We start from the raw sequence: 26,506 nt of genomic DNA on the forward strand, positions 1-26,506 counted from the left end.
ATGTCTGAAGAGCAGCGACAGATGGGCCAATATTGACATTACCTCTCACCCCGAAGAAGCCATCTGGTGCCCAGGTAACCATGGCTACAATTACGCAGAAAAACATCAGGCTTACACGGTTGCTATCGCTGCGTTCAGTGGCTCCCGCATCATCGCGTGTAAGAGGGGACCGAGGCGTGGCCGAGAGCTGGTAACCAAGGGGATGTCGGCCGGGGAAAAGAATCAGCCCCTGGGAAGGGAACGTCACAGTTCGAGGTAACTGCACCTGCCTTCCCCCTCCATGCGCCACGTTTCTCTCCCTCCCGGCTACACAGCCCCCTGGCTACTGGGGCTACGCCCAGACGGCCTCCCCGGCCCAGCGCCCGCGCTCTGCTTCTTCTCTGGAGGCTGCAGCCGGAGGAATTGCCACAGCGCCAAGTGCCCAGCCAGCTGCTTCTGAGCAAGCCCCGTTCGGAGGTAACCTGACAACCCATAAAAGACCCCATGGTCCCATGTGCCTGGGAAAAGCTCCCTGGAGCTCAGCCCCACTCCAGCCCGGGGCTCTGGTCAGGGTCAGTCCTTCCAACCCCACCGGGAGCCGAGGTGAGTCTCAGCCGAGCATGGCCTCTTGGGGCCACCGTGTCCCTGGGCCGAGCTCTGGAGATGCTGGATTCCAGCCGAGTAATAATCGCTGCGGTGGTTTGAAGAGGTTGTCCCGATTCCCAGCAGAACCTCCCCGTTCACATCGCTTCCTGACGGCTCTCCAGGCATCCAGTCTGAGAGGTCTCGCTCGAGGAGCTCACGGCAGGAAATGGGGGGCTGTGGGAGCAGAAGACCTAGTCCTGGAGGCACTGAGTCAGTGGGGCTGGGGGGACATGAGAGGGGGAATCTCTGGAGCTGGCACAGTAATGGGGATACTGGTTAAGGGGCTGTTTGAAGGCCCAGGCCTGACTCCACGACCCCTGTAAATTCTCTAATCAGTCTTCTGAGTTAAAATGACTTTACAAACGAGGCCCTTTACAAAATTTTGCCCCTGGTGTGAAACAATCTGACAGGAATAACACCGGGAATGTTCCTGCTGAGGGGATGAATTGAAATCTTGTGCACTGGGTGGGCCGGCAGGAATCTGGTGGTGACCGAGACACAGGATGCCTTGGTGTTCCCCTGTTACAGATGGGGAAACTGAGGCACAGAGGCGGACATGCTGCATCCGAGGTGCACAGAGGGTGCGTGGCAGAACAAGGATTCGAACCCAGGACTCCTGAGTCCCAGCCATTAATCATTAGGCACCGTTCCCTGCTGCCCGCAACAGCCCTGAAGGCTTGCCTCATCCATTGGCTACACCTTCCCATTTTGTTCATAGGAAAAGGTAACTGGGAATGTCACTCATGGCACCGTACTGGGATAATGGCAAATCCTTGTGCATCACACCTGGAGTGAGTTCCTCCCACAGCCGGCATTCCCGCCTCACTCCCCACAGCGCCCCCCACAGGGCCAGGCTGGGGCTAGAGTAGCCAGGAGCTCCCACGAGGCCGACGGTCCCACCCGGCTGCCCACAGCACCCCCTGCTGGGAGAGGCTAGGATTTCACACCCTAAATCTCACTAACTGCTGTGTTTTTTCCTCCCTGCAGTGCAGTCGGCACCAGACGTGGTAGCTCATTTCAGGGGGGACGTCACCCTGAGATGCCTCTTCCTGTCCCAGCCCGGCATGAACCTCCAGCATCTGACCGTCACCTGGCAGAAGGAGCAGGTGGGGGCAGAGGCCTTGGTGGTTCACAGTTATTATTACGGGAGGGAGCAGCTGGAGAAACAGGACAAGGCTTATAGGAACCGGACCCGGCTGGAACCAGAGGAGCTGGCCCGGGGGAATGCGTCCCTGACACTGAGGGACATCCACATGCAGGACGAGGGTGTCTATCAGTGCCACGTCACCACGGAGCTGGGCACGACGTCTGAACTCTGGGGGCTGAGAGTGGGAGGTGAGTGCTGGGGGATGCTGCATCCCGGGATGGGTCTGGCTAATGCAGAGTGGTTCCATGTAGCTGGTAGTGACTGCAGCCTGCGTGGCTCCCTCTAGTGGCCGCAGCCTGTGTGGCACCGTGTCCCTGCCCCAGTCGCTACAGCCTGTGTCAGGGTTCCTTCCCCACTCTGAACTCTAGGGTACAGATGTGGGGACCTGCATGAAACCTCCTAAGCTTACTTTTACCAGCTTAGGTTAAAATTTCCCCAAGGTACAAACTATTTTACCCTTTGCCCTTGGAATTTCCACTGCCACCACCAAACTTTATCTGGGTTCCTGAAAAAACGTAGTTTGGAAACGTCTTTCCCCCCAAAATCCTCCCAACCCTTGCACCCCTCTTCCTGGGGAAGGTTTGGTAAAAATCCTCACTAATTTGCATAGGTGACCACAGACCCAAACCCTTGGATCTTAGAACAATGAAAAAGCATTCAGTTTCCTTACAAGTTTCAGAGTAACAGCCGTGTTAGTCCGTATTCGCAAAAAGAAAAGGAGTACTTGTGGCACCTGTGACGAAGTGGGACTGTTCTTAATGTTTCCTCTGAATAGTGTGGGGGTGCCTCAGTTTCCTCTAGGCAGTTCTTAAGTATCTAGGGGGTGGAATAAGGGTGTATGATCATTGCAGAGCCCTAGAGGGCATGTGTGTGCAGGAGTCTGGACACAGAGAATGGCCGACACCCTGTTTCCTGGCAACTGATGGCCTGGGCCCTTCCCCCCCTGCAAGGTGAGAGCTGAAGGGTTGGAGAACAAAGGAATCAGGTGACCACTTGGCCCGGGAAAGGAACAAAGCCCAGAGGAGGAGGGGCTGGAGGGGGTTTTCAGTTTGGGGCTGGCTGGGACATGGAGTGAAGGGCAGACGTGGTTGTCTGGCTCACTGCCCCCCAAAATGGACCCAGCTGAGGGGTCCCGTTCTCTGCACCTGCAAGCTCTGTGTTAGACCATGTTCCTGTCGTCTAATAAACCTTCTGTTTTACTGGCTGGCTGAGAGTCCCGTCTGACTGCGAAGTTGGGGTGCAGGACCCTCTGGCTTCCCCAGGAGCCCCGCCTGAGCGGACTCGCTGGGGGGAAGCGCACGGAGGGGCAGAGGATGCTGAATGCTCTGAGGTCAGACCCAGGAAGGTGGAAGCTGTGTGAGCTGTGTGTCCTGCAGACAGGCTGCTCACAGAAAGGCGACTGCCCCAGAGTCCTGACTGGCTTCATGGGGAGCAGTTCCAGAGCATCGCCCAGGGACTCCGTGACAGCACCTTAGAGACTAATCAATTTATTTGAGCATAAGCTTTCGTGAGCTACAGCTCACTTCATCGGATGCATCCGATGAAGTGAGCTGTAGCTCACGAAAGCTTATGCTCAAATAAATTGGTTAGTCTCTAAGGTGCCACAAGTCCTCCTTTTCTAGTTTCCTTACAAGAAGACTTTTAATAGAAGTAAAAAAGAATCACCTCTGTAAAATCAGGATGGTAGATACCTTACAGGGGAATTAGATTCAAAACATAGAGAATCCCTCTAGGCAAAACCTTAAGTTACAAAAAAGACACACAGACAGGAATAGTCATTCTATTCAGCACAGTTCTTTTCTCAGCCATTTAAAGAAATCATAATCTAACGCATCTCTAGCTAGATTACTTACTAAATTCTAAGACTCCATTCCTGTTCTGTCCCCGGCCAAAGCATCACACAGACAGACACAGACCCTTTGTTTCTCTCCCTCCTCCCAGCTTTTGAAAGTATCTTGTCTCCTCATTGGTCATTTTGGTCAGGTGCCAGCAAGGTTACCTTTAGCTTCTTAACCCTTTACAGGTGAGAGGATTTTTCCTGTGGCCAGGAGGGATTTTAAAGGGGTTTTACCCTTCCCTTTATATTTATGACAGCCTGTGTGGCACCGTGTCCCCTCCCCAGTCGCTAGAGCCTGTGTGGCACCGTGTCCCCATTTACTGGCCGCAGGCTGCATGGTTCTGTGTTCCTCTTTAGTGGTTGCAGGCTACATGGCACTTTATTAGCCTCCTCGCTGTCGGAATTCCCGCCAAGACCTCTTTCCACCTGGCTTCCCGAGAACTCAGTTCCACGCCATACTTTGTTGCTCAGGTATTTTTATCTGACTCACAGCAACACGACGCTGATCTGATCTGCTTCAAATGCAGGGGATTTGTCTCGGCTCCCACATCCCCAAGAAACTTGTTCTTGTTATACACATTTACAGATCGCATCACATTGACTCTACACTGCGTCCGACTTTACAATTAGCTTGGTTACTTAGCAGGAACCAGTCCCTGAGCCGCATGCCCTGTCCACGTTTCGACTTCCTCTTTACCTCTCTCTCCATTCCTAATGTATCCTGACCCTTGTTAGCTTGTTCAGAGTAAATTGGTCCCTGGGTGTTCTCCCTCTTATCTTAGCTGGCTCAGATATTCTGACTTTTTAGCCTACTGACCACTTGACTTATCTTATTTAGCACAAATGTCGTGTTTCCAGCCTGATGAATCATTTGCCTCCCTAATCCTTTCTTCCAAGGAATGAGGCCTCATGTCAGGCCAGGTCTCAGCTACACTCCCATCGTTGTGTTACTGCAGCTGGTTCTTTAGCTCAGCCAGCTGCTGCTCAGGGGGTTAGACCCACACTTCATTGGTTCAAGCCCCGGAGACAACCTGACGTTGCCGTCTTTAAAACGTCTTCCCTGCTGATGAGGTAGGCTGCTGTCTTCCCTGCTGCTTGTTGCTAACCTGTTATTTCCTGCAGCTGACTATCGCAGGGGTTCTCAAACTTCATTGCACCGCGACCCCCTTCTGACAACAAAAATTGCTCAACAACCCCAGGAGGGGGGATCGAATCCTAAGCCCGCTCAAGCCCCACTACTCTGGGTATGGGGGCCAAAACCGAAGCCCAAGGGCTTCAGCCCCAGGCAAGGGGCCTGTAACCTGATCCCCGCCGCCCAGGGCTTCAGCTTTGGCCCCAGGTCCCAGCAAGCCTAAGTCAGCCCTGGCAACCCTATTAAAACAGGGTCCGAACCCACTTTGGGATCCTGACCCACAGTTTGAGAACCGCTACGGTATCAGGTTAATCCCATGTGCTGGAGCTGGAGCCCTCAGAGCCTGGCTTGAATCTCTCTGCGCTGAGGCTGCCCTGTATGTCCCAGCTGCTAATTGCGGAGTGCGCCTTCAGTGACCCCAACGTGAGCCCTGCTCCAGAGCAGATTCAATCCGGATTCACACTGGATTCACAACTCAGGGCAGGACCCAGCCCACGGGGCCCAATTCTGAGCCCCCTCCCTAAATCCACCCCCCTTGTTTCTTCCCTCCAGCCCTGTTCAGCGAGCCCCAGCTGACCTTCAGCCTCTCCAGCGCTGGGGTCACGCTGACCGTCCACACGTGGGGCGGGTACCCCGAGGCCACAGTGCGGTGGCTGGACGAGGCGGGCAGGGACGTCACAGCAGAGGGCGCCACGGAGCAGCAGGTGGATGAACAGGGGCTCTGCCACGTCACCAGCTGGGTCACGGTGCCACCTGTGACCCACAGCGCCAGGCTGACCTTCGTGTTAACCCCTCGTGTGCTGGGGGCACCAATCACCCGGGCACTGAGCCTGCAGCTAAGCCCAGGTGAGTCAGGGAGGGGAGATCTGGATTTCAGCCCCCAGGGGCAGCTCAGCCCTGGGGACCCTGAAAGAGAGTGGGGGCAGGAAGCCAAATGGGGTTGGGGGACCCCCATCTATTCCCCCCCACCCGTCTATTTCCCCCAATGGAAAATCCACCCAGCCAATGGGATTGGGCCCTCGCCCCTTTCTCTGAGCATTCGCCCCAGCTGTTGTCAGGCAGGGCCCCTGCACTGCATCGCAGCCCCATCCCCTCTCTCTGTTGTAGGACTCCTGGGTCCCCCAGCCTCCTGCCTTGGGGTCCGCCTGGCTGTCATCTCTGCCACCTGCCTCTTCATCGTCCTGCTGGCCGTTGCATTTCTCTACCATCTCCACCAGGGCCCGGCTGGATCCCACTCCTGGAGGAAGGCTGAGGAGGAGGAGGAGCGGATCTCTTGTCCTATCTCAGCCAGCCCCAACTCAGAACAAGCCTGCCCCACTGGCCATGAGCAGCCAGCTGGGGCCGAGCCCTAGGGATCGGCTAGGGCAGAGCTGGAGCCACCAGGAGCAAGATCTAGCACCTCCCAGGCTCTGTCATCTCCCGGCAACCAAGCCCCAGAGGACCTAGGACAACCCCTGCTGCCCCGGCTCCACCATCTGGCCATGCCCCTCCGCCTGGTGCCCTTGACCTTGGCCAAGAGCTGAGAGACCCGCCTCATCCTCTAGAAGCATCACCGAGGGGTCTCCGGCCTTCACCCCCACACTGAGAATCAGGCTCCATCCGCGGCCTCGGTTTTCCATCCAGAACCCCCGACATGACGTGCCCTCCCCTGCCCCCGGCAACACCCCTCCTGGGAATGGAGAGGCAGCTGCAGCCCCTGCCCCAGGCATGAGATGGGTGAATGAGCCCAGCTGGGCTGCAGCAGAGCCACTGGACCAGCTGGTCCACGGAGTGGCAGACTGGGGCCAGGGTTCTGCATGTCAGCCCAGTGGCAGGTCCTTGGCTGCCCAACGCTTGTGCCCGCAGCTGTGATCACTCCTCTGCCTGCCTTGGTCCTGCCCTGCTCCAGCCTGGCTTCTGACCCCTGGTTCCAGTTATTGGCTTGGCTCTGGCTTTTAATCTTGGCGGATTCCGAGTTGCAGCTTTGGCCTGTGGCTCTGGCTTAGACCTGGCTCTAACCACTAGATCGGATGGCCCAGACTAACCACAGCCTGGCACTGGTACAATCTCTTCTCTAGCTGTCCCTCTTTAGCCCCCTCCCCCGCACATACTGCCCCTTCTTCATCAGCCATCCTATTCCCTGCTGCATTCTCCTCCTGGGACCGGATCAGCCTGCTGTCCTCTTGTCTTGCATCGTGTACAGGTTCCTATACCACCCTCATCACTGCACAGCTGAGTGCCTGCCAGGTCGGGCACTACCCACCGTGATTATGCATCCGCCACGTGCTGTTTGTTCTCTCTGCCTCTCCCCGGATGGAGAAGTCAGTGCACAGGAGGCTCTTGTTTTGGTAGGGTTCCCTTTTCGGTTACTAGAAATAGACCCTGTTGCTGTATGTTTATGTTGGAGAAGGCAGGCCCAAGAGTCTTTGGAGCAGTCAGCAGTCAGGTTTCTAATGAGCCTTGGTTCCTGTGGCAGGTAGTTCCGCAGTCTCGGACCACGCTTGAAGAAGGTTCTTGCTCCTGAACAGACCAGCTTTACTCCTATGGTTGAGAATTTCACAGGCCAGAGCTGTCGACCACAGTCTGTTCCCCCGAGCTTTACATGGGCCATGGGATAGGCTGGGCCTAGGCCATGAAGCGCTGTGAAGATAACGACCGGTCACTATCCGGCAGGAAGCCAGCGTAGAGAGCGGAGCAGAGGTGGGATGTGCTCGCGACGGCTTGCACAGCTGAGGAGATGTGCTGCAGCATTTGGCCCTTGTCAGAGTCCCTGCGTGCCGGAGGCTTCCCGCCCGGCCCCATCGCGTTGCTGTCGTCTAGCCAAAGGCGCGAAGCACAGGTCATCCCCCGCCAGGACAGATGGAGTCTCCTAGCCAGCCAGAGATGACAGAAAGCGCCGTGCGCAGCCCTTGGGATGTGAGAGTCCAGCATCAGCGAGGAATCCCGGGGCACTCCTGGACTATGGGCCGGACTGGCCGGTGGGGGACGTGACTTGAATCAAAGGCAGCTGCTCCGGGGCTGCGAACATCCCCGAGTGCTCTCCTCTGCCCGCCTTGCTTGGGGTTCAGCGCCAGCCAGCTGCTCCCTTCCCAGAGCTGATCTCGCCTGTCGAGGGGCAATGGCGGGGGGTGGGGCGTCTGTGGGCAAGGACAAGTCGAGCTGGGGGGGTCACCCGCTGATTGCTGGCGCTTGAGTCTGTGGTGTCTGACCAGTTCCCGCAGTAGCTGCATGGTGTCGGAACGGGCCAGAGAGAAAACTGACCCTGGGGGAGCCGCTCTAGCCAGGGGTCGGGGGTGGAGGAGCCGTTCCCCATCACTACTTGCTGGGCATGTCCGTTGAGCAATGGTGCAAGTCGAAATAATTTCTTGCCGGTACGCTGCACTCGTGGGAGTGACTCAAAGGGGCGGGGGCACGTGACCCCCCCCCCACGTGACTCCTCCCTGCCCCGCCCCCAGCCTGGGGCCCTGGGGCCCTCCCTGTCCCTTCCCCAGGATCCACATCCATCCCATGTTACCTGCGGGCAGAGGGGGCTCTCTTCTCCTCCCGCTGCACCAGAGACTAAGGAGACCCAGCTGTGTGGAAGGGCTGCTGGAGTGAGGCTGCCCTGCTCCTTTCACTGCTGCGGTTCCCGGGAGAGCCTTGAACTGCAGGGCTCTCCGGGGAACCGCAGCAGCGAAAGGAGCAGAAGGTGGGGCCGCTGGGCTGTACCACCCCCAGCCCAGCTCAGCCCTGTCCTCCAGTGGGGCTTCTGTACAGACCCCAGGCAGGACTCAGGAGACACAGCTGAGTGGAAGGGCTGGGGATGGGCTCCTCCTGTGTCTTTGCAGCTATAAATATCATAGTGGCACAGCAGACCGGACCAGAGCACCCTACTTGCCCCGCTGCCATTGAGGAAGGAATCCAACCATGGGCTCCTGGCACCTCTCTCAGCGGCGTCCTACACTCGACAGGGTCAAATGCTGCAGAGAATGCCAGGGGGTGGGGATGGATATCTGCCCCCTCTCCTCACCAGGAGGGGGCCATCCATCGGTGCCATGAAACAATTTCAGCTCCGTGTCCTGGCCTGAATCCTGCTTGGGCCGAGTCCCGCACGTTGGCTTGAGTCAGATGAGCCTGTGGGTGGCTTTGGAACAAAGCTCAGGAGCAACAGGTCTGAGACGGGGCAACAGTTGGCTACAACCTAGGGCTGCAGGGCGGGTTTCTGCAGTGCTCTCCTGTGTGGGGATGTGGAAGGGATGGTCCCTTCTCTCTGTGGCTGTTTCAGCCAGGAGTGGCACCAGGGGTTCACGACTCTCTCACAAGCCAGGAAGAGCCTGGGCCGGGTTCCCATGTCCTGGACCAGGACTGTTTTGGGGAGTCCTTCGTGTCTGGCCCAGTGACTGTCCCGAAAGCTCAGCACTGTTGGCCTGTAGCCAGCTTTGGAATCTGTTGGAGTGCGTGAGTCTCTGTGGTTGAATCAGGCTCATTGGTCTTTTTTGCTTCTGGGTGACTTCGAGCAAGTCATCCCTGCCTGTGCCTCAGTTTCCCATCTATAAAATGGGGATAACACTACTGCTATTCTTTATAACATGCCATGAGAGCTGCTGCTGTTTCAAGTGTTTTGTTATTTATTTGTATTGTTAAAGTGTTTGTTATTTATTATTTGTATTGTTAAATCTGTCCATCTTTGGCCTTAAAATCCACATACATGTGTCATGCAGGGACTTAAGGAGATTGAGCTTTTTAGCTCAGCGAAGAGGCGGCTTGATTCTGTTCTATCAACATGACCCTGGGAAGGAGATTTCTGAGAGCGGAAACCCGCTGGTCTGATCTAGAGCATGGTTGGGGCAGCTGTGCCAGGATACCAGGCTGGCTGGGCCCATGCGTCTGATGCAGGGCGGCAGGGAGGGGTTTGGGGGTGGAATAAAAATACCCCAGAATTCCCCGTACTACAGAGAGGGCTCAGCTCCACAACCGCCTCCACAGCTGAGGGGGGCGCAGAAGAGAGTAGGGCCGGAGTGGCTGCTGTGGTGCCCTGGATCGGGCCGAGGTGCCATTAGGCACCAGAGTGATCAAGCGGGAAGAACTTTCCTGTCCCATCCCCCTCCTGCCCCTGACACCCCAACTTCCTCCGGCCTCTCCCCACTCCCCATGGGATGCACAGTGCGATACAATCTCCTGGCCCATACAGGAAAAAACAACCACCCCCACAACACACAAACAGTGAAGTGGAACCCCCAGAAAAAAAACAAACAGTCGAAATCCCAACTGATTTCTCACCTTCTCTGGGGCTGTGAAAACCGCTCGGAGTTTATGAGCAGCTTATGGCCGGTTGTTCTCATGAGCCCCAGTTGTCTCCATTTCCTCCCACAATAAAACAGCTTGTGCAGAAATATTTGACCCGCCAGACCAACAGTCTGCCCCAGCTGTACAAAAAGGGCCTGGGAGTGGGGTGGATGCTGTAATCCTGAGTGCAGGTTAAGACATTTGCCAGTGCCACAATGGGCTACAGAACACATACATGATGGGCCAGTGTCGATGAATATATATTTATATGCTAGCCAGCCTGTATCATGTTAATAGGGTGCCTTAGCTGCACCCTTTCTGTACATTAGTAAACATTAATTACCACTAGCATGAAGCCCAAATACCGTAACCATGCTGTAGGCTAAGCTGGCCTGGACCAGAACCCTGTTCTCTTATGCCAAGTACCCCGAACTCCTTGCGTTTACTGAAATAGGGATTTGGCAGAAGCCAATAGGAAATGCGTCAAAAGCAAGATACCGTTGTTCCACACCTTAGTACAGGCTGGGCAGGAGCGTCACAGAGCAGGCCCTGGAAGGCTGGTCCCAACCCGGAGATAAGGGAGGAACAGAACAGGTTAGGGAACTGGGACAAACCGAGGGGTCGGTTCCAGTGACGTGGGAAGAAATTTACAACTTGTAAAATCGTATCACCGAGACCAGGGGAGCAAATCATCTCCATTGGGCGACTGTAACGAGATTGCACAGGACGGCTCTTCGGCGACTGGCATCATTTGGAACCTCTTCCCTGTAGCATATTAATAAACCTGACTGATACTGGTTATTTTGTCTCTTGAGCGTATTTCATAACGAAATATCGAACCAAAGTGTGATCAAGCTATTGACTACGCCAGTGGTTTTCAACCTGAGGTCCATGGACCCTTGGGAAGCCACAGACTATGTCTAAGATTTCCAAAGGGCTCCCCAACTCCATTTGAAATTTTTAGGGGTCTGCCAATGAAAACCTGTTGGAAACCACCAGACTATACGATTTTGCCTGCAGGGGATAATGTGCATATTACACACGCTATGCAAAGTAGCATTAGACTGTGTCACTCTGCAATTCATAGAGTCTAAGGCAGAAGAGACCATTGCAAATGGCTACTCCATGGGTTCTCAATCTATGGAGCGGGCCTCCCAACAGAGGCACAGGAATGTGTGAAGGGAGGTGTGAGCTAAGTGCTTCTTTGGGGGGGCTTTTAAGAGCGCTGTCTGAGGCTCGTGCAGAAGGGCCATGCAGACCCCAGAGGCAGGGAATAGCTGGAGCTCCCTGGTCCCCAGGGTACAATCTGCAACTGAGAGATCGCTGTGCCCACTTAACTCTCCAGCCTGGGCTCTCTGTCACACTGCTATGCCAGTGACAGGCAGCAAACCCCCTCCAGGCGCTGTGGTCACTCAGCCATCTGCGTGAATGATCCCTGAGCCACTCATGAGCTTACGGAGAGAGGCACCAGATAATCACCCCAGCTCTCAGCCTTGCACCCCACCGATATACCATCTTACTGCCCAAGAATCCCTTGGACAGCACAAACTCATTAAGTAGTTCACCACGTTATCAAAGGAATGTGGACATGCACCAGCCTTTGTAAGCCGGGCTGAGATTCCACGTGTGACAGGTTCGGTCACAGAGACCCCCCTTGGGACTGTCACCTGATTTGCTGAATTTACTTCTGAGCCCGTCTTTAACCAAAACCTGCTTAGCAAGTTATCTATCTCCAGCACCGAGACACCCAGCTCCCAATGGGATCCAAACCCCAAATAAATCCGTTTTACTCTGTATAAAGCTTATACAGGGTAAACTCATAAATTCTCCACCCTCTATAACACTGATAGAGAGATATGCACCGCTATAGACTAGGGACCGAATGGCTCGGCAGCAGTTCTGCGGAGAAGGACCTAGGGGTTACAGTGGACGAGAAGCTGGATATGAGTCAACAGTGTGCCCTTGTTGCCAAGAAGGCCAATGGCATTTTGGGATGCATAAGTAGGGGCATTGCCAGCAGATCGAGGGATGTGATCGTTCCCCTCTATTCGACACTGGTGAGACCTCATCTGGAGTACTGTGTCCAGTTTTGGGCCCCACACTACAAGAAGGATGTGGAAAAACTGGAAAGAGTCCAGCGGTGGGCAACAAAAATGATTAGGGGACTGGAACACATGAGTTATGAGGAGAGGCTGAGGGAACTGGGGATGTTTAGTCTTCAGAAGAGAAGAATGAGGGGGGATTTGATAGCTGCTTTCAACTACCTTAAAGGGGGTTCCAAAGAGGATGGCTCTAGACTGTTCTCAGTGGTAGCTGATGACAGAACAAGGAGTAATGGTCTCAAGTTGCAGTGGGGGAGATTGAGGTTGGATATTAAGAAAAACTTTTTCACGAGGAAGATGGTGAAACACTGGAATGTGTTACCTAAGGAGGTGGTGGAATCTCCTTCCTTAGAAGTTTTTAATGTCAGGCTTGACAAAGCCCTGGCTGGGATGATTTAGTTGGGGATCGGTCCTGCTTTGAGCAGGGGGTTGGACTAGATGACCTCCTGAGGTCCCTTCCAACCCTGATAGTCTATGATTCTATATGCACGGCTGTTTAATAGCTGGGGGAGCAATCACTTAATTAATAAACAAAAGTGATTTTATTAACCCAGAGTATAAAAAGTAGGATTTAAGTGGTTCCAAGTAATAACACACAGAACAAAGTAAGTTACCAAGCAAAATAAAACAAAACACACAATCGAAACCTAATACATCAAAAAACTGATTACAGATAAAAATCTCATCCTCAGAAATGTTCTGATAAGCTTCTTTCACAGACTGGACTCCTTCCTAGTCTGGGCCCAATCCGTTCCCCTGGTACAGTTCTTGTTAGTTCCAGCTCCGGTAGTAACTAGGGGATTTCTCATGACTGGCAGCCACCTTTGTTCTGTTCCACTCCCTTTTATAGCTTTGGCACAAGGTGGGAATACTTTGTTTCTCTCCATCTTCCCACCCCTCCCTCTAAATGGAAAAGTGCCAGGTTAAAGATGGGTTCCAGTATCATGTGACATGTTCACATGTCCTGTGAGCCCCCCTCCATTCTTTCAGGACTGGCCCGCATGCAAGTATGCAGTGGAGGCTTGCAGGTAAACAGAGCCATCTACAGTCAATTGTCCTAGTCAAAGGGAGCCATCAAGATTCCAAGGCACCATTAATGGCCCACACTTTGCATACTTATAATAGGACCTCAGAGTTATACTTGATATTTCTAGCTTTAGATACAGGAATGATACATGCATACAATAGGATGAAGTGAGCTGTAGCTCACGAAAGCTCATGCTCAAATAAATTGGTTAGTCTCTAAGGTGCCACAAGTCCTCCTTTTCTTTTTGCGAATACAGACTAACACGCTGTTACTCTGAAACACTCAAGATTATAAAACTTTGTAGTGATATTTTACAAGAGACCTTTTGCATAAAGCTGTGATGCAGCAGGGAGGGGGGACTGTTGACCTGGGAATGTGGCAGGGGAGTTTCAATGGGAGACCTGAGAGCCTGTCACCTGAGCCAGGAGGGTGAGAGGGAGGTAACACCTCTGCCCAGGAAGTGAGCTGTAGCTCACGAAAGCTTATGCTCTAATAAATTGGTTAGTCTCTAAGGTGCCACAAGTCCTCCTTTTCTTTTTGCGAATACAGACTAACACGGCTGCTACTCTGAAATCTGCCCAGGAATGTGAACAGAGGCTGCAGGAGAGAGCCGGCTAAGGGGGGGTTTAGTTTCAGTTTGGTGCTGGGTGGTGGAACGCAATGAACCCCAGGGCTGGGGTCTAAGCTCCCTGCTCCCCCAGAAGGACTTGACTAAGGGGGCCTGGTTGTACCCACAAGCTCTGTTTGAGACTGTGTCCCAGTTGTCCAATAAACCTTCTGTTTTACAGGCTGGCTGAGAGTCTCAGTGAATCCCAGGAAGAGGGGTGCAGGGCCTGGACTCCCCCACACTCCGTGATAAAAGCATATTCCCATTACATTATATTCACTGATTAGCATATTTCCATAGAACATATGGAGTGCAACATCACACTCCAACCACTTCAACCAAGCCAGATTTATTAATTACGGTAAGATAAATGTTAAGAGATTATAAGTAGCAGGCACAGAGATCAGAGGTAGTAACACAGAAATAAAAAATTCACAGGCTAAATTCTACAAAGCACAATTTGAATCAAGCAGTCTGTCCCTCTCATAGACGTTACAGGCAGCTCACGCTTCTCAATACACAGGCTGGATTCTTTTTCCAGCTTGGGACCAATCACCCTCCCCTGCTCCAGCAGGTAAGATTGAGTCACGGGTATTTATAGTGAAAGTCATGGACCGGTCATGGGCAACAAACAAAAAGTCACCTCCCTGAATCATAACAATATCACAGCGGTTAATATGGAGGCTAACTTTGCCCAAGGACAATAAACGTAGTGCTAAATGGAATTTGTAGCTGCTCTGTACAAAGTAAGGCTTCATTGCCCGGGAATCCTGACAAGCAGCCCTGGGCCAGTCCCCCAGGAGATGTCGTCAGGAGGCTGAGCCCATTGTGTCCAGCACGCACCTGTAGCATAGAATCATAGAATATCAGGGTTGGAAGGGACCCCTGAAGGTCATCCAGTCCAACACCCTGCTCGAAGCAGGACCAATTCCCAGTTAAATCATCCCAGCCAGGGCTTTGTCAAGCCTGACCTTAAAAACCTCTAAGGAAGGAGATTCTACCACCTCCCTAGGTAACGCATTCCAGTGTTTCACCACCCTCCTAGTGAAAAAGTTTTTCCTAATATCCAATCTAAACCTCCCCCACTGCAACTTGAGACCATTACTCCTCGTTCTGTCTTCTGCTACCATTGAGAACAGTCTAGAGCCATCCTCTTTGGAACCCCCTTTAAGGTAGTTGAAAGCAGCTATCAAATCCCCCTTCATTCTTCTCTTCTGCAGGCTAAACAATCCCAGCTCCCTCAGCCTCGCCTCATAAGTCATGTGTTCTAGACCCCTAATCATTTTTGTTGCCCTTCGCTGGACTCTCTCCAATTTATCCACATCCTTCTTGTAGTGTGGGGCCCAAAACTGGACACAGTACTCCAGATGAGGCCTCAGCAATGTCGAATAGAGGGGAACGATCACGTCCCTTGATCTGCTCGCTATGCCCCTACTTATACATCCCAAAATGCCATTGGCCTTCTTGGCTACAAGGGCACACTGCTGACTCCTATCCAGCTTCTCATCCACTGTCACCCCTAGGTCCTTTTCCGCAGAACTGCTGCCTAGCCATTCGGTCCCTAGTCTGTAGCTATGCATTGGATTCTTCCATCCTAAGTACAGGACCCTGCACTTATCCTTATTGAACCTCATCAGATTTCTTTTGCACTTACAGTCTGCACGCACAGGGATCTCTCAGTGCAGCCCTGGGTACCCGGATCTGGTTTCCCACACAGCAGTTTCTTTGGCGAGGCCGGTCCTCCCCCCACAGCGCCCCCCCTCCCCCCCCGCGGCCGGCAGGGGGCGGTCCTCCCCCCCCACAACGCCCCCCTCCCCCCCGCGGCCGGCAGGGAGCGGTCCTCCCTCCCCCACAGCGCCCCCCCACCTCCCCGCGGCCGGCAGGGGGCGGTCCCCCCCCACAGCGCCCCCCCTCCCCGCCGCGGCTGGCAGGGGGCGGTCCTCCCCCTCCCCCTCCCCCTCCCCCCCGCGGCCGGCAGGGGGCGGTCCTCCCCCCCCCCCACAGCGCCCCCCCACCTCCCCGCGGCCGGCAGGAGCAGGGGGCGGCCGGAGCCCGGGACCATCGCGCTGCAGAGGGGCGAGAGCAGCTGGAAGAGACGGGGGGAGAGTGGGTGTTAGCAGGGGCCGGGCCGGGCCCAGCATCTGCGACTGGGCTCTGCCACTGCCCCATCGCATCCCCCCCCCACTGCCGGTCACCGGTCACCGGCCCCAGCCCCACACGCACCCGCCCGTCTCCGAGAGAGTGTCGGGGCCGGCCTCTGGGGGTGTGTGGGGGGGGGGGGTTTGAATCTGCCGCGTGCGATCCTATTGGACAACCTGCTCCCAGCAGCACCGCCCCCTGCCTCCCTTACCCCCGTTGATTGGGGTGGGCCCCCGCCCACACAGCCCGCCCCCCGTTCCCTTGTAAATCTGCCTCCCTGGACGCTGGGAACTTGGCCCCGGGCGGGCGCCCAGCTCTGCCCCCACCCACGCGGAGCTCGGAGTCCAGCCGGGGCGGGGCGCTACCCCCTGCGGCAGGGCTGGAAGAGCCAGAGACCGAAGAAGCTCGGTCTGGTTCCTTTCTCCCGGGGAGGGACTTGATCCGGCTCTGTCAGCGCCCCCCGGGACAAGGGAGACCCGACGGCCAGAGCCAGACCAATCCCGACTGCAAACAAGGGGCAGATTTTCCTCAAGGAAGGGAACAGACCCTTGGAACAACTGCCCCAAGGACAGGATGGCCCCTCCAGCCCTGGGAGTGGCTCCATGGAGATTGGGTGTCTGCCTGTAAACGTGCTGTGCTAGCTCTCCCATCAGATGTGGGCTGAAGGCAGAGGGGTGTGTGTGTGTGTATATGCTCCTCACCTACCCGTCACCCCCAGCCCTCGAGCTCAGCATCGGGCCCCAGCCCCACAAGCCTCCCCAGCCACTCCCTCCCCCAAGCAGGCTGAGCAATACCCAGCTCCTCTGCCTCCAAATCAAGCCTAGGAAACAGCTGTACACCCTCGTGCTTCACGCCATGTTTCCCTTGCTCTCACATCCTGCCCCACACCAAATGGTGGGAACTACTGTGACCTGCAGAGGGCAGAGAAGCCCAGGAGGGCAGCCTGCACCCCACTCTGGATCCAGAGCCCATCAGGCGTATCAGCTGCCTGCTCATCCACCTAGCCATGAGCCCAGGCATGTAGTTGGTATGGTGCACAAACTCCTCTGACACCAGCCCCTTCCACAGCAAGGGAGACCCTGGCACATATCTGCAAAGGGCATGTCAGCCTGCAGCCCCTCCAAACCTTCTGTCTAGATTCTGGCAGCACTTGTCCCCCCACCTCCCAATCCATGCGCACCCTGGCCACACAAAGTCACGGGACTTCCTCGGCAGCCTGCTCCCAGTGCTCGCCACAACTGCCGTCCCTCTGGAACGATGGAAACTGGACACTCCCCCCCGAATCACACCACTGGTGTCCACTGACTCCTTAGATGAGTGGCGGGTGCTATCGGGGTCTCTCTGCTCATTTTCCCCTCCCCACCCCGCTCCTTGACTTTTAACCTTCCCTCCCATCTCTGGTTTTTCATTGGTTGACCCCAGAACTTCAGTCCAATGGCTCCTCCCCTTGGATTGAGGGGTCCTTTACCTGGGGGTGGGGGGTGGGGCCTTAGGCCAGCAGTCTCTTGCTAATCCAATAGGGCACAGCTGTTGTGTCACTTTGACAGCACCAATCAAAGCACCCTTTATCCTCATCTACCAGCAGGGAACAGACTGGTGTGATGACAGCAGTCCCAAGACACAGCTCAGCAAACTGGGTAGACGGGCACAAAAGCCAGCCACAGATCAGAGCTAATTCTCACCCCTTCATTACAGCGTTGCGTGTCATCAGGGTGAAGAAACATTTATGAGATGTGTCAGTCAAATGCCTTGAGGACACAGAGCAAGACCTGGCACATACTAGGTGCTGTACAAACCCATAACGCTGCAGTAATGGGGAAAGTGCCAATGGCCAAACAGGCAGAGAGCAGCCGGGAGAGCAGGGGTTAAACGCTGCAGGAGACAGGAATTCCCACTTGAAGGGTTGGGGAAGGACAGACAGGCTAGCGCCCAGCCATCAGCATTCGCGGGTGGAGCGACCTAGGCCGGGATCGTCAGGATGTCTGAACGAGTTGAGGGTAGCTCAGCTGTCTCTGGTTCAGGGTGGGGGCTAGCGGTGCTGTGCCCCTTGTTGCTATTCATTGCCTCTCTACCGCAGAGAGCTGCCACCAGGAAGCGCTGCAACAAGCTTGCCAAGCTGAGGCACAAGCAGCCCAAGTGCCAGACAGCCTCCTGCCACATGACGTCTCTTCCTTTCATCCCCGCCTGCAACCCCCGGGGGGACGGGAGAGAGAACGGAGCTGCTTCCTCGGCGCAGAACGCAGGTTTAGAAGGGTGACAGAGGATGGGCCAGTGTCACCCTCTAATTGCACAGGCAAGACTCCTGGGTTCTCTCCCCAGCTGGGGGAGGGGAGTGGGGTCTAGTGGTTAGAGCCAGGGGGCTGGGAGTGAATAGCTCCTTAGCATATCCCGTTATGGTCCAACGAAAGAGAGAGACAGATAATGTAGGTTTCATGCCTTTACTTTTATCATCAGAGTTTGCAAGGCCCAGACTGTGCCCCATTGCAGGACACCGAACTCTCGAGCAGATGGGACCGAAGACAGACAATCAAAGAATCGGCCAGAGACATCGAACCGAGGGTCCGAGCAGAGCCACTGTACCCCGGGGCGAGGGGGCACAAGTGGCCGACGCACCAACACCAGCCAATCAGATCTTGCCGGGAAAGGTCCCTTCTGCCCGGCGCTCATCCCAGGCGTTGACCTGAAAGAGACCAACAGGTTCCATTGATCACCCATTCCGGCATGATCAGAAGAAAGGAGCTCCGGCTTGGGGCGGGAGGGGATGGCCAGGACTAAGGCTAGCTGGACAATGGCTTCTGGACTTTTCTGCACCATTTGTTGGCGGAAAAGCCAGAATTTTGATTAGTGCCTCATGGAAATTGTACTTCAGGGGCCACCCCCCATTCTCTATTGGTGGAGCATCCTGGTTGGACTACAACTCCCATGATGCACGAGGATCTCCTCTTGGGGAAGCAGTTCATTCATGCCAACCCCTGACCACAGTGCATCCTGGAAAATGTAATGCAGCCAGGAAACCTAGTTCATAGAAGGCAGGGGGCCAGGAAGAAAAACTACAATGCCCATGAGACATTGCAGCAGAGGAACCAAATGGAAATATTTTGGTTTTCATGCATTCGGCTTTGATGACAATTTGCGATTTTTCCTGCAAGAAGCAGACACTTGTCATGAAAAATTGTTCCGTTGTGGATCTGATTTTCCAACAGAATCACCAGACAGGGATGTGCCAGAGCTAGGACATGTAGATTAATCGCCTGCATGATAACAAGGCAACACTTTTTCTTAGTGCTCCAGCCAAGGGGCTACAGGCTGGGGATTCTCCAAAGGGAACTCCCTGTATCCCACAATCCTTTGGGCCTGAAAAGGATTATGGGAACTGGGTCCCTGGGCAATTTTTCAGGTGGAAGGGCTGGTGTGACTGAAGAGGACAGGGGCCCACACAGTTCCTGGGGCTCTAGATCACAGAGACCCTCATGTTGCAGCTTCCTAGCTATACCAATCAGCTCCTGCGGCCATCTCTAAACAGAATTAACGCAGATGCAGGCCCAATTCCGAAAGGCGCTAAGCGTCCTCTGCCCTCCCCCACACGCCTGATAACCCTGCTTTCTAGCCAATAACTTTTCAGCCCCAGTGACCTACCCAAGAGATGGGACAGAGGGACGTGTACACACGGCGGTACCACTGGCAGCATGTGGTGTCGGCTCCCTTGGCTGCCATGGCTTTCTCGCAGCGATGGAAGTCTACAAGAGAGAGAGAGAAGTTGCAAGGCTAGAAAAACTCCCCAAAGGACAATCCTGATGCTTCTGGGGCAGCAGTTTCATAGATTCCAAGGCCAGACGGGACCCCTATGATCATCTATCTGACCTCCTGTACAAAACAGGCCATAAAACTTCCCTGAATTCCTTCCCAGAGCAGATATTTTAGGAAAACATCCAATCTTGATTTAAAAATTGCTGGTGATGGAGAATCCACCACAACCCTTGGGAAACTGTTCCAATGGTTATTACTCAGTCAAAAATTAACACCTCATTTCCAGTCTGAATTTCTCTAGCTGCAACTTGCAACCCCTGGATGAACCATAGATCATAGAATATCAGGGTTAGAAGGGACCTCAGGAGGTCATCTAGTCCAACCCCCTGCTCAAAGCAGGGCCAATCCCCAATTTTTGCCCCAGATCCCTAAATGGCCCCCTCAAGGATTGAACTCACAACCCTGGGTTTAGCAGGCCAATGCTCAAACCACTGAGCTATCCCTCCCCCCCATCACGCCACTGATTTAACAGGACTTACCACAGGAATGAACTTGGGGAAAGCTGCCTGCCAGTTGGAGAACCGGGTTTAGTCAGGGAGGGGGGGGTCCAACACACTACCCCTGCATGTCCCCCTTGAGAGGCTAGTGACAGGGAGGGGGAGGATTTCTAGCCCTTGGCACAGCGGAAGCAGGAATCCTGCACTGCAAAGTGGTGTAACTCCAGCACCATCCCTGTGGATTGAGTCCTTGCTGAAGCCCCCCGCCTCTCTTCTCATCCCCCACCCCCGGTGTCTGGCTCACTCTCGGGATGGGTGAAGTCTGGGATCACCCCTTCCCTGCATAGTCTTGCTTTCCACTCCGTGGGTTTCTCTCTTGTTCCATTTTTATTTTCTATTTTTGCATACTAATTAGGTACCTGCTTTTTAGTTTGGTTTTATGGCCTACATATTCTCCGTGTTTCTCTGGCAGCTGATGGGTCTCTGGGGATTGCTGCAAATTGCTTATGATGCAAATTGCTTATGATGCCAGCAGATTGAGGGACGTGATCATTCCCCTCTATTCGACATTGGTGAGGCCTCAACTGGAGTACTATGTCCAGTTTTGGGCCCCACACTACAAGAAGGATGTGGAGAAACTGGAGAGAGTCCAGCAAAGGGCAACAAAAATGATTAGGGGACTGGAACACATGACTTATGAGGAGAGGCTGAGGGAACTGGGATTGTTTAGTCTACGGAAGAGAAGAATGAGGGGGGATTTGATAGCTGCTTTTAACTACCTGAAAGGTGGATCCAAAGAGGATGGATCTAGACTATTCTCAGTGATAGCAGATGACAGGACAAGGAGTAATGGTCTCAAGTTGCAGTGGGGAAGGTTTAGGTTGGATATTAGGAAAAACTTTTTCACTAGGAGGGTGGTGAAACACTGGAATGCGTTACCTAGGGAGGTGGTGGAATCCCCTTCCTTAGAAGTTTTTAAGGTCAGGCTTGACAAAGCCCTGGCTGGTATGATTTAGTTGGGATTGGTCCTGCTCTGGGCAGGGGGTTGGACTAGATGGCCTCCAGAGGTCCCTTCCAACTCTGTTATTGCATGATTCTATGAAGCAGTAGGCCTCTTTTCCTCCGGTGGTTTTTCAGTGCGGGAGGAGCGGGCAAGGGATAAGTGAATCTCTGCAGACTGATCAGGCAGTCCCCTAACTTGTTCTCCTGAAGATTGAGCCGCACTTACAGCTGGAGCATTCATATTCTCCTCAGGTCTTCAGGAGAATGTGGCCTGAGAGGGAGCAGTTTTTGGAATGAAAGTTTGGATGGTGTTAGACCTTCATCTACTAGAGCGAAGAGCCCATTATTAAATATTTGTTCCCCACTGCAGGAATATAGGCCCATGTTACATGTGGGTGAACTGTGGTTTTAAACTGAGTTTGGATATTAGCACGAGCAACCAGCCCAAAGCACATGAGATCAGGAATGAGAGGAGTCGTGACACACATGTAGTGACCCATCATGGTATTGGCGTTATCTTACTTAAGGTTTGAGCTGAAGTAATAAATAAAACAAGGTTAATTGGGTACTACGGGCAGTAAATAATTGGCTATTTAATGAACTGCTTCATCCAGCCATAGCTAAGGTCTGATAACTGGCAACGACATCATAGGTTTATTACAGGGTATTAAAGGATTCTCTGCAAATACCCGCCTGACCAAGTTGGAGGCAAGCAATATGGGGCCAGGTCTACACTGCAGGCTTATCTTGGCATAACTCCATAGCTCAGGGGTGTGAAAAATCCACACCCTTGAGCGACTGAGTTATACCAACCTTAACGCCCCCACGTGTAGACAGTGCTATGTCAAAGGGAAAGCTTCTCCCATTGACCATCGACACAGCTACTGCCTCTCGAGGAGGTGGATTAACTACACCACGGGAGAGCTCTCTGTCATCGGTGGTGGAGCATCTTCACCTAAATGCTGCGCCGATGCAGCGTTTTAAGTGTAGACCTGCAGGATTTAGCACGTTTGTAAGTATCTTGGTCAAATGCTTATCAAGGTTTTGTTACTGTAGTAAACTGCTTATTATTTAGGTGTGTTTAGAGTAATTGAATTAATACCATTTGGCCTTTGGATGTAATAGAGGAATTTATGGTTAAATTAGTGTCATGGGAATACCCTGTATACCTCCTCCAACTCCCACACAAGCACTTACAGACTGGGATCAAGCCATCACTTAACCTTCCCCTGCAGCTAAAGAGATTGAGCTCCTGGAGTTTCTCACTATAAGGCAGCTTTTCTAACCCTTTAATCTTTCTCCTGGCTCTTCTCTGAATCCTGCTAATTTATCAGCATCCTTCCTAAACTGTGGACACAGGACTCCAGCCACGGTCGCACCAGTCCCGATTCAAAGGGAAATCAACCTCCCTGCTCCTGTTCAAGACTCCCCTGTTTACGCATCCCAGGATCGCATTAGCTCACATTGGGCCAATTACACACCATGACCCCAGATCTGTTTCAGAGTCACTGCTTCCCAGGAGAGAGTTCCCCAAATGAAAGACTGAGGGATTAAAGACACCCATGGCTGATGGCATTGGTGTAGCCTCCTCAAGGCCTAATAGCGACAGGTGCTGAGCACTGGAAGTCAATGGAAATTGACAGCCAGCTGCTAGCCCTTATTCTGTACATGCTCAAAGACACAGCTTGCTTCTCCACTGCTCTCTAATGCACCTTAGATTGAGGGCTCGGTGCTAATCTGGCCCCCATTACCATTGGAAAAAAATTTTGAGGTGCTCAGATACATAGAGCAGTTTTCCACTGGAAAATGCAGTTTCACCAGAATCGCAGACTTTGCAGGAACATGTTGATTTCAAGAATTTTCAAGGGGAAAAGAGTCAAAACGAGTCTTTTCATCAAGGTCAAAATGTTTTTTTGAGACTTTATCATTTAAATTTGTACATTATGTTACTTTTTATACGATATTTATATTATATGAAGAATCAAAACAAAACATCGTGATGGTTCTGAACCAAGTTCTGAGGGAATTTTCATTCCATGGAGAATTTTGAAAGTTCAGCTTTTTGTTCTGATTTGGTACCAAAATGTTCAGAATTTCCCACTGAATGGAAAACCAGCTTCCAACCGGCTCTGCTTTAATGGGTTTATCCTCACCACACTCCCATGAAGCAGGGCAGTGCTATTACCCCATTGGACAGATGAGGAAAGTGAGGTACAGCGAGGCTAAATATCACACGTGGAGCAGAGCAGGGAATTTAATCCCAAGTTTCTGCAGTTCCAGGCTAGCAGTGCCCTAACCACTTGGCCATCCTCTCTCTCGTTACCCAGAGACAATATGCTACCAAAGCCTTTAAGGGGAGAAATTTTTTAAGCCGAATATTGTTTAGGCCTTATTAAATGAAAGCTAAAAAGCCCAGAGCTAGATCTCTCCTTGCAGTGCTGGAAGCCAGACACATCGGTGATATGGATAAACAAACACAGACATCATCAGCAGATTTTTTTTGGGGGGGGGGGGAAGGAATCATTGAAGGTTCTCTCTGTCCTTTATACAGCAGCATAATTCCAATTTTCCATCTTTCACAGATGATGTTTGAACGAAAGCTGCTGCAGCTTTACTCACACGCGTCCAGTTGAGCTACTCACAGGAGTAACAGGCTGAGACACGGAGTAACTCAAGAGCCTGGGAAAAATGAGGTGTTCAAAGTAATTGTGGATTCATGGAAGCCTGTTTGGGCCAACTGAATTGGCCATTATGAAGCAGCAATTCAGGATGGGGACTGCCTAGGACTGGAAGTTCAGACAAGTCCATCATAGGATCTAATGAGGGCCTGTTAAATTAGATTAATAAACAAACTTCCCCCGTCACCTTTAGATTGATCTTCGGGGTAGGACTTCTGTACTGTGCACTGTACAACATCTAACAAACCAATCGTCTTACTGGTACCTCAAGTTTGGGATGGCATGTACCAGAGTTTTCTATTTCCTGGTTTTCAGAGGGTTAAGTTTAGCCCCTCCCCACATTGTGGAGGGCATGAGGCAGCACCAGCTGCCTAAAACTCTGTATTAACTAAATCTGGAGGCTGTTGACATGCACTTAATGGAATGTGAAGCAAATTGGTACTGGGCTCAGAACAGGGGTGGCCAGATCAAATTCTCTGGCCTGGGTTATACAGAGGTCAGACTAGATGATTTAATGGGCCTTCTGGCCTTTAAATCTATTCATCTCATTCAGGGGACTTCAAAGGGTCTACGCACCATGTGTAGAGCCCTGCACATCTGTGGATATCCACTTTATATCTGCAGACCATGTTTGCAGATTGGATGCGGATACATATTTTGTATCCGCGCAGGGCTCTAACCATGTGCAAAGTTACGCAGGTCCTTAAGTCTTTGCAGGATCAGGGCTTCAGGTTATAAACTCTTCAAGACAAGGACTGCCTTTTCATGGCGCGTGTGCCAAGCATGCAGCACAATGGGGCCCCCCGTGGATGGAGGCCATTAGATGCTACCTTAGCAGTGCATAAATTTAGAGTCAGTTACAGGAGCAGAACCCAAATGGGTTTCATCATTACCTGGATATTTTTAACTATTTAAACAATAGACAAGAAGCAAAACTGACTAGGTCTGTGTCACCAGCCAAAGTGAACAAGCTGCATCAGAGTTCAGATCATTTGGTTGCTAACAGCCCATCTCACCGAGGTAGTTCTGCCAGCAGTTGCGAGTCTGGTTCTGATTCGGGAACCTGCTGTCGAAGGGGGCAGTTTTGTAGTTGTCCAGCTTGGCCTGGATGCTGTCAGCCATTTTTTTTGTTCTAGGGAGAGGGGGGAAAAATCATGTCATTTGTATTGCGGCAGTGCCTAAAGATCCCAAACAGGGCCCCACTGTGACAGACACAGAGCGAGAGAGAGTCCCTGCCCCAGACACACAGACAGAGTCAACCTCTACCTCAAGGAGCTAACAATTTAACCCCCCCAAAGCCTCTGAGCTTTGCGCAGTGGGGGCGCCCCAGCAAGCACGGGCTTCACACCCCTTTGCTCCGGGATCTGGGTCCCCCGCCATGGTATTTAGACTCGCAGCTACATTCCTGTCCATGGGAGGCAGCAAGTGAAGCCCCCTTCGAGGTACCACTGCGGCCGGTTTGCAACACCCCTGCAATCAATCAATCCAGGGAGCGCAGCCAGAACAGACTCAGGGAGCCAGCTCCAAGGCAGGGAAACCTTTGCGGTCTTCCTCCACTGACGGCTCCGCAGGGAGAGTCCTGAGCGGAAACCGGGGTGAGCTCGGGGGCTTCCCATCGCCCTCGCCATCTTCCACGCAAGAGCCAGCCCCTGATCTCACCCCATCCGCCCCCTGGGGCTGAAACCCTTCGGATCGTGGCGGAGGGACCCGCCGCCGAGCACCCAGACCCCCCTCGCGGGCCGCTCCGCCCACGCCGGTTTCTGCGGGGGGGGGTTAAACCCCGGCGCGAACCCCCCCCCCAGCCCTCCGGCGGGTGCCCCCCAGCGGCGCCGGCCCCAGCGAGGAGGCCGGAGAAAGGCCGCGGATCCCGGCCAGGGCTGAGCCGAGTCCCGGGGCGGGGGGGTGTTTTGGTCCCAGGTTCGCGGGCTTCAGGGCGGGGGCTGCGGCCGCGCGAGGGGCCCGGGTTCGAGTCCTCGGGGCGGGGGTCCCCCCAGGGACTGGCGGTGCCGGCGCGGAAGGAGGGGCAGGGGGGGATCCCCCGCCCCGGTCCCGGTCCCAGCCTCACCCGGGCGGCGGCGGCGGCTCTTCCTGAAAGTGACTTTCAGCCTGAGACCGACGGCCTGAGACCGGAACCACAGAGGCGGACGGGGCTAGAGAGGCGCCGGAAGTGACGGTTTATCATGGAGGGGGCGCGACTCCCAGGCTCAGAGAGCGGGGCAGAGCGTCTCCGCGAGAATCATCGAGAGGGCAGGGCTAGAGCGGCACCGGAAGACGGCGGGGAGCATCGCTGCGACCTCCCGCTGTTACCATACTACGCGAGCACACAGTGCAGAGACTTACCACAATACACATAATAAACGGGCATGAAAAAAAAAAAGAGACACTGTTACCATAATACTCATAATAGTCGGGCGCGCGGAGACCACACTGTAGATTCCGCTCCCGCTGCTCAGCCACCGGCTGATCCCACCCCGCGTGCAGTGAGAGGCTCCCGGGGGGTGCTGCAGTCACCAGCCCAACCGGAAACGTTGCCCCAAGTGGCTGAGTAGAAGAACCATGCCGGTCGCCAGGCCCCTGAACACGCATCAAACACCCAGAGCCTCTGCCGGGGGTCAGACCCAACCAGCCCCGAGCTCCTTGCGGCTGCACCAGGCCCGCTTTAGGCGTGAGCTGTGGGCCGGCTCGGGGATGGCCCAGGGCAGCTGGCTCAAGGGGGCACTAAG

The 26,506-nt window shown here is 53.7% G+C and overlaps 2 protein-coding genes and 1 long non-coding RNA gene across 3 annotated transcripts; 1 reads left to right on the forward strand and 2 right to left on the reverse strand.

Moving 5' to 3' along the window:
- Window positions 1-202: 202 nt before the first annotated feature.
- On the forward strand, window positions 203-10,785 carry LOC311512250 (CD276 antigen homolog). Its single transcript, XM_084613378.1, has 4 exons — window positions 203-456; window positions 1,612-1,959; window positions 5,293-5,586; window positions 5,848-10,785. The coding sequence occupies exons 2-4, from the start codon at window positions 1,689-1,691 to the stop codon at window positions 6,090-6,092; spliced, it is 810 nt and encodes a 269-aa protein (XP_084469504.1). The 5' UTR covers window positions 203-456; window positions 1,612-1,688; the 3' UTR covers window positions 6,093-10,785.
- A 3,265-nt stretch (window positions 10,786-14,050) lies between these two features.
- On the reverse strand, window positions 14,051-15,465 carry LOC311512258. Its single transcript, XR_014709429.1, has 2 exons — window positions 15,375-15,465; window positions 14,051-14,563 (listed from the first exon to the last, which is right to left on the reverse strand). It is a non-coding gene; the product is annotated as an uncharacterized lncRNA (long non-coding RNA).
- A 2,818-nt stretch (window positions 15,466-18,283) lies between these two features.
- COX6B1 (cytochrome c oxidase subunit 6B1) lies at window positions 18,284-25,952 on the reverse strand. Its single transcript, XM_084613387.1, has 4 exons — window positions 25,849-25,952; window positions 24,800-24,915; window positions 19,496-19,596; window positions 18,284-18,539 (listed from the first exon to the last, which is right to left on the reverse strand). Exons 2-4 carry the CDS (start codon window positions 24,903-24,905, stop codon window positions 18,486-18,488), a joined length of 261 nt encoding a protein of 86 aa, XP_084469513.1. The 5' UTR covers window positions 24,906-24,915; window positions 25,849-25,952; the 3' UTR covers window positions 18,284-18,485.
- Between the last annotated feature and the right edge of the window lie 554 nt (window positions 25,953-26,506).

Source organism: Lepidochelys olivacea (assembly GCF_965140295.1).
Source record: "Lepidochelys olivacea isolate rLepOli2 genome assembly, chromosome: 24".
Lineage (NCBI taxonomy): Eukaryota > Metazoa > Chordata > Testudines > Cheloniidae > Lepidochelys > Lepidochelys olivacea.